The sequence below is a fragment of the Galeopterus variegatus genome, unplaced genomic scaffold, assembly GCF_000696425.1.
Source record: "Galeopterus variegatus unplaced genomic scaffold, G_variegatus-3.0.2 Scaffold6752, whole genome shotgun sequence".
Classification (NCBI taxonomy): domain Eukaryota; kingdom Metazoa; phylum Chordata; class Mammalia; order Dermoptera; family Cynocephalidae; genus Galeopterus; species Galeopterus variegatus.
This window is the reverse complement of record NW_007732863.1, coordinates 9,816-17,266: the sequence shown is the minus strand read 5'-3', so window position 1 is coordinate 17,266 and position 7,451 is coordinate 9,816. Positions and strand designations below refer to the sequence as shown.

The 7,451-nt window shown below is 57.6% G+C and overlaps 1 protein-coding gene across 1 annotated transcript; it reads right to left on the bottom strand.

Moving 5' to 3' along the window:
* Positions 1 to 537: 537 nt before the first annotated feature.
* CRYGN (crystallin, gamma N) lies at positions 538 to 7,362 on the bottom strand. Its single transcript, XM_008591192.1, has 4 exons — positions 7,249 to 7,362; positions 5,051 to 5,299; positions 2,930 to 3,075; positions 538 to 718 (listed from the first exon to the last, which is right to left on the bottom strand). The coding sequence occupies exons 1-4, from the start codon at positions 7,267 to 7,269 to the stop codon at positions 583 to 585; spliced, it is 552 nt and encodes a 183-aa protein (XP_008589414.1). The 5' UTR covers positions 7,270 to 7,362; the 3' UTR covers positions 538 to 582.
* Positions 7,363 to 7,451: the final 89 nt, after the last annotated feature.

Sequence of the window (7,451 nt, the reverse complement as noted above, 5' to 3'; positions counted from 1 at the left end):
CCCCACATCGCTTCTCCGCCACTGGCCCCGCCCCTCCATATAACTTCTCTGGCCCCGCCCCCTCACGTCACTTCTCCGCCTCCTGGCCCCGCTCCTTCCTGTCGCTTCTCCGCCCCTTCATGTCGCTTCTCGCCCTTTCCCCGCCCCTCACGTCACTTCTCCCCGGCCCCGCCCCTTACGTCGCTTCGCCCTCCTCCTCCCCGTCCCTCCCTTTCCTACCCCTCCCATATCTGGCCCCTCCCGTGTCACTTCCCCCCAATACTTCTCCTCTCCCATTCTCCCCTCATTGGCCCCGGGGGTCCCAGAGGAGAAAGTGCCCTGGGCCGGGTCCTGGCGCCGCCTGAGGTCGTCCCGCTCTGGGACCTGAGGCTGGTCCCCGCCCGCCCTGGGCCAGGGTTTCTCCGTGTGACATGACGGGGTGGCCCCGGGGCCTGTGAGCTCCCTCCCCGCCCCGAGGGGGCCTCCCGGCGCCCTCCTCCGCCCGCCCGGCCGCCGGGCCAGGCGGGGCCGAGAACGCACTTGAGGCCGGCTCAGCGCTCCGCTTTCAGGACTTTATTGCCCGAGGCCCCGGGGCGGGCCTGGCTAGAAGAAGTTGGCCACCCTGCGGAGCGACTGCACGCGGGCGCTGTGGGCCTCCCAGTCGGAGAAGCTGCGGAAGTCGCCCCGCTCCACCACGTACATGCGGCCGCGGTAGTTGGGCTCCTCGTACAGGACCCACCTGGAGGCAGGAAAGGGCGGTCAGGCGGCCGCCGGGATGCCACCGGAGCGCCGACAGAAGACCCCCCAGCAGCCCGCCACCCTGCAGCCCCTCCGCCCTGCAGCCTGCCACACCTGCAGCCCGCCACCCCTGCAGCCCCTCCGCCCTGCAGCCTGCCACCCCTGCAGCCCCGCCACCCCTGCAGCCCCTCCGCCCCTCGGGAATATCGGTGGCCTCCCCCCGCCCATCGTATTTCCTTCCCCACCCGCCGCGTTGGTCAGTGCTGGCTGTCACGTGTGTCTGTGTGCGTGCTTTTGGTGGGAAGGTGCCCAGTAACTGTCCACATTTTAAAACTTATCAGTCCACAGCAAGAGCCGAGGGTGGCTCCAGGAAGCACTCCAACCCTCGCTGCCCGCCAACATCACTCCTGTTCCCTGAAAGGGCCATCTTGCATAGAGAGGTGCCTGGCACAGCCTGGGGACCGAGTACTACTATTCGTTCATTCAACGAGTGCTACTGAGTTCTCACGTATGCCCAGCACTGTGCTGGATACTGGAGGTGCAAAGTTAGTCAGGCCTACAAGGTCCTGCCCTCTCCGGCCCTCTCCTGCCCTCATGGGGCCTCCCTCCAGTGGAGAATGGGCCATGGTGAGTGCAGTGCACAGAAGAGCCCACAGGATGGAGGGTGTGTGTGTGTGTCCCAACTGGGGGCCCTTTTCCTCCCTCCCCCATCCCAGCTCTGGCTGCAGCTTACACAGCTCTGAGCTCCTGGGCAGCTGAAAAGAAGAAACCAATAAAGACACGTCTTTATAGAGCACCTTGGAGAGCTTGGCATGGGAAGGGACAGGAGACAACATGGCCCCTAGCCCTCCATCACCTGGGACACTGTGGGGCTGCAGTGAAGGGTGCTATTGGCCCAGGTAGGAAGGTGGGGTGGGAGGGGGAGTGTGGCCCAGGGAAGAGAGCTCAGGACAGCTGGGAGCAGGGGCTGGCGCAACCCTGTCCTTCCCCCACCATCCCTGAGACAGGCATGGTACTGTAAGAGGGAACCAGAAAAAGTCTCCATCTGGACCCACTCCCCACTTGGAGGCAGGGTGTGGAGGCTGTGCTCAGGGAAGGAAAAGGGGAGGGGGGCAGGCAGGCCTGGCCCCCGTGGAGGACTCAGAGCTAAGTTGGTCAAGGACCAACCCCTCTCTTCCACCTTCACCACAGGTAGAAAACAGCTTTTCTCCATCAGTCAGGGACAGGCTGGTGACCTTCGGAAGCAGCAACAAGGGACTCAGTCTTGGGCCTCCCAGAAGGGGCTACACACACAGCTGTGCTCTCTGAGGTCCCAGGTCATGCGCTGCTCTGCCTCAGCCTCTTTGCAGTGAACCCCACCTTGGGCCTAATAGTTCTTTCCCACCGACCCCAAAGCACTGTGCTGTTGAAAGAGCTTTCCCCTCTGTATGACACAGACTCAATTTTTGAGTCCATCTGTCCCAAGGCCACACAGCCCACTGAGTCAGCTGGCTCACGGCACTCCTCCCAGCTCTCCACTCACCTGCCACTGGCCCCTCTCCTCCCCCATCCCAACCCCACACCTGGTGCCTGGCACAGTCTGCTGCCTCCAGGGTCAGGGGTTGGGAATGAAGAGAGAAGTGGGGGCTGTGAGTGAGCAGAAGCACCATGCATGGGGGTGGGGGAGCTGACTCATGTGGGGGCTCTTCTCCTGAGGGGAGGGGACTGAGGTGTGGGAGACACCCAGCTCTAGAAAGCACTGACTCCACCAGGCTGTAATCCCAGCTGTGCCACTCACATGCTGGGTAAGCTAATCTGAGTCTCACCTTGCTCCTCTGTAAAATGGGGGCAATAAAGTCTAGCCGATCAGATGGTTGGGGAGGTGAATACAGATGGCTGGCTTGAACGTGCTCAGCTCTGCACAACAGGAGAGCGCAACAGGAGTGCACAGTGGGGGCGCAGCTGCCCTTGGCTGGTCAGAAGGCACCTGTGTGTGCGGGGAGCCCGAGAGGCACAGGCAAGCCCAGGGTTCTGAGGGCTGTGCTGGAGCAGGGCAGACAAGCCCCTCTGAGCCTGCGCAAAATCCCCCTGGCACTCACTGTCCACCAGAAGTGAGCCGCCCACTTGTCCCCAGAGGCCAGCGGGGTGGGGCTTGCCCTGCATGGCGCAAAATCCAGCTCAGGGGTAGCTCTGCTGGGTGGTGGGTGGGCAGGGCAGGCAGGGCCATACTCACGCTCCATCCCCGTACACCTTGATGGCATTGACGCAGCTCTTGGCCCAGCCCCGACTCTGAAGGAAGGGGCAGTCCTCCACCAGCTCCAGGCACTGGCCCGTGAAGTTGCAGCCCTCGAAGATTTCTAGGCGGAAATGTTCCCCATGCTCCAAGACCCAAGCGAGTGGAGAAAGGAAAGAAGGAAAATGCTCTGAGTTTCCCCTCCCTGCAAACAGAAGTCCCGCATGTGGAGGAGCTTAGGATCATCCAGTGCTCTGGGTACCCAGGTCCCTGGGCTGGGGCTGGCGAGGGCCCCCACCCCAACATACACTTCAACCCAGCACTTCTGTTTGTTCTTCCAGGAGATGTGGTTGGATGAAAGAGTTCTTTTACTTGGGGCCGGCCCGTGGCTCACTCGGGAGAGTGCGGTGCTGATAACACCAAGGCCACGGGTTCGGATCCTATATAGGGATGGCCGGTTCGCTTACGTGGGAGAGCGTGGTGCTGACAACACCAAGTCAAGGGTTAAGATCCCCTTACAGGTCATCTTTTTTTTTTTAAAAAAAAGAGTTCTTTTACTTTAAAAAGCTTCAAAGCCCCTGAACTATTCAATCTCCTCTCTTTACAGCGAAAGAATCAGAATCGTAGTCCATAGAGGGCAAGACTTCCCAGGGACCAGCAGCTACGTTTGGGCTGGGGCCAGGGTCACTGGGATCCCTCCAGTGCTCAGGCTAGGGACTCCTGCCACGGCCACACCAACACACTCCCCAGCTTTTGACTTCTCTGCTTGGGGCCACAGGCAAGCCTTCGAATGATAATACTTTAAAACTGTAACAGAACCTTTTTTTAAAACATGAAGCCAAAAAACTAAAACATCTCGTTTGCTGAAATCCCTGCTGGCTGTGACATCACCATTCACTAGGATATATCTCCCTATATGATTCCCCATGTTTCTGAAAGACACAGGAGGCCAGCTCCAAACTGGCTCGGACTCCGGGGGGCCTAGGTCTGCATCACAGCCGGCCCCAAGGATAGCTCTTACAAGAACAGCCTCACATGATACCTAATAGATTTTTCATATAAATAGCTTTATGCAGGATCCAGGGCCAAGCATTTCCATTCCTTTTTCCCAAATGTCCACAGCCTGACGGAAATACTAAGAAAGCATTCTTGCAGTTTGAGATGCCAAAACCCAGCTGATTTTGCAACTGATGTAGAAAAGAGAGGGGGCCCCACGCAGAGAGGCCCCTTCCATGGAATTCCTCAGATGTTCTCCAGAACTGCCTGGCCCACGTGTCCAGGGGAGGGGAAGGCCCTCCTGCAGACGCGATGCAGAGACTCCCTCTGACCAGAGCAGCTCGTCCCAGCCCCAGGAACCAGCCAGTTGCCACTGAAGACCAGAACTCCCAGCAGGTCAGTTAATACTTGTGACCTGGGGGACCCCATTCCTCAAATCCCGCCCTAGGGGCAACTAGACAGAAACAATCCTTCACGATGGGGGAGCAACAACCCTCACACACACTGGGCCACACCTGTGAGATGTCAGCCACCTGTGCAGTTCCAAGGGACCTGCCCCCAAATGTCTGTTGACTGGCCAGTGATACTTGGGCTTCCTCCATCAACCATTCCAAGATCAGAGCACAAGGCTACAAGATCACCTGCACCAGCAGATACTCCAGTCCTCCATCAGCCTTACTGTAGCTGAGTGATCCCCTGTCCGGTTGCAAATCCAAACTTATATTTAACAGCACTTTCTTTTTTTTTCTTTTAAAGATGACCAGTAAGGGGATCTTAACCCTTGACTTGGTGTTGTCAGCACCACACTCGCCCATGTGAGCCACGGGCCGGCCCTAACAACATTTTAAATGGAAAATTTAGCTAGATTTTTGGATCAGGAATTGAAAGTGGTTTCCTGATACATGCCTGAAAACGTACACACGCAGACTCCCGGGGCTCCCCCTCCCAGTCCCAGCAAGTTGGCCCCCACACCTCTCGCCCTCACGCCAGTGGGTGCACTGGGGTAAGGAGCTTCAGACTGGGAGGGCCACGCTCCCTGATTACTTGTCCTGTGTCTGCCCAGACCTGGCCCTTGGTCCCTCCAGCAGGAAGCCCTCCAGCCCCCAGGTGGAGTGGCCCACTCACCATTCCTACAGGCCGACAGGAGCCCATGTGGTCATTGTGGCCATTCCAGCGGAAGAAATCAGGGTAGTCACCATGCTCCAGGATGAACTGCTGGCCCCGGAAGTCAGGGTGATCGAAGCAGACCCAGGCTCCACTCTCCACACGTATAGAGTTCACTCGGTTCATAAAACCTCGGTCTTGGAAGTTGTCACAGTCCCCAAAGACCTCCAGCTTCCGCCCTGTGAAGTGCTTGCCCTCATAGAGCGTGATCTAGAAAGGCCGGGTCAGAGAGCTTGGGGTCGGGGGCTTTGCTCCTTCCCATTTGGGAGGCTGGGGTCTGGGACCCAACACCTTGGATAGAACCCTGGCCTCCAGGTCACTAGGGCCCAGCCCTGCTGCGCACAGTAGGTGCCCAACACCATCTGCTGACTGTGCGAAAGAATGAATGGACAATGGGCTGATGTCGGACAGCCCCTGGCCCCACCCCCAGGAGCTCACGTGGAGCAGACACATTTCAGCAGCTATTTGGGGACAGGGATTTCCCCTTTGTCTAGGTGCCCATTTGAAAATAGGATCTTTTCAAACTTCCACTGCGTTTTTTAAACTCAATGTTTGTTCATTGTTAAAACATAACATTCATAATAACACCTAAAAAAATGTTTTCCAAAGAATAAACTTCACATTCACTTGTAAAAAAAAAAGAGAGAGAGAAAAAAAAGAATAAACTTCACCCACAAACCCATCATCATAACCCAACATTTATTTTTCAGAAAGTCGGGTTCCTGGGATTGGGCCTCCTTAACCAGAGAGGCTGAATCTGCTGAAACCGTGTGAGGGCCTGGTACAGAATTAATGTCTTCAAAAAGAGGCTTTGTAAGTGTCACCCTGTCTCTCTCTGTTTTGGAGGGCACTCCTTTGGGTAACAGGCGTGTGTGAGATGTGGGATTTTATCAACCCAGCAGTAGTTTAGATATGGTGTCCTATGGCTAGATAGCACTAACAGGTTGTCCTTGTCCCCAGACTAAACAATGTGAAGCAATAACAACCCCCAAAACTCACATCTTGCCAACAGAACTAAAATTCCAACCATTCAGTAACTCTTTGGGTTTTAAGAATTGTGGCCCTGGAAGGACCCTGTCAAAGCACACTAATGCTACCCAGGTCCCGGTCACTGTTGTTTGTGCTTTGCCAGTGTTTCTAGGTCTCCCAGGAGGACTTGCTGGAATTGCCCCTCCAGACCCTTGGAGTTAGGTGTGGCCATATGCTTTGGGCAGAGATGTGTGTGGGAGTGGACACGTCGCCAGCCAGAGTGCGAGTGATTTTCTGGGCTCTACCTTTTCATCTCCTGTGCTTCTCTGTCAGCCTGGGGCGCAGGAGAGGGCACGAGGACTGGAGCACTGTGGCCCCACGATGGACGTGCAGTGCCAGGGAGGCACATACCCTGGTTGTTCTATGCCACTGAGCTCCTGGGCTGTTTGTTACTGACGCATAACCCAGCCCATGCAGACTGAGACAGTGATGTCTCTCACCCACGAACACTCAGGATTGTAGCCTCTAGAGACCAAAGGCTGTATCACATTAGCTAGGAAAGGGACACTAGAGAAAGGGAAGGGAAATCTAAATTTGCCACACTTCCTGCACAAGACGGTCTGCTTTAGGGCCTTCGAGACATTCAGGGAGACCTGGGCACCCAAAGGATTCTGGGGTCCCTCAAATCTCAACAGTCTGCAGAGAGCCTGCCCCACGTGCCCTGAAGAGATCCCAAGAAAGGAAAAGCCACATTTAGACCAGCTTCAGGCAAAGAAGGGACAGCAGTGGGGCCCAAGGTCTGCAGGGATAAGTGGAGACCCCTGACCCCAAGCTGGGGACCGGCCGTCCCTGACACCCGCCCTGCTCCTGGCTTGGGGGAGGAGGCGCTTGGGACCCCAGAAGGAGGGGATGGGAGAGGGAGACCTTCCCCGCCCACCCCCAACCGCACTAGAGAGGCCCTCAGCCAACCGCGAGGCGGCCCCATGTTCTTGAGAAATTAAGCCAACTTTGCTGTGACAAGGCTGTGCTCTTAATCACCTGAGCACGCCAGCCTTGCTTGGATTTGTCACAGGCAAAGGAGACGTGCAGCAACAACTTGCCCCTCCCCTTCCCCGCGTCCACGGGGCGACGACGGCCCGCCCCCCACCCGGCTTCCACGCGGCTCGGGGACAGCAGAGGGACGCACTCACCTTGCCCGAGCGCTGCGCCATGGTGCGCCCCGCCCGCCGGCCTCGGGCCCCATATATACCGGGCGGCGCCCTGCTGGGTCAGCGCCGCCCCGGACAAAAGATTTGCTTGGCCGGGCACCAGCGCGTTAGTGCTGTCGGGCGTGCTAAGCCCGCGAGGGGCCGCCGGCTGCGGGGACCCGATGCCACCCGCACGTGCGGCCCCC

Excerpts from the sequence above, each read along its gene's own strand:
- CRYGN (XM_008591192.1), bottom strand. The coding sequence starts at position 7,269 with ATGGCGCAGCGCTCGGGCAAG. Across the intron at positions 5,300-7,248 it reads TGGCGCAGCGCTCGGGCAAG|ATCACGCTCTATGAGGGCAA; the intron begins GTGAGTGCGTCC and ends CGGCCTTTCTAG. Across the intron at positions 3,076-5,050 it reads CCTGTCGGCCTGTAGGAATG|CATGGGGAACATTTCCGCCT; the intron begins GTGAGTGGGCCA and ends TGGGTCTTGGAG.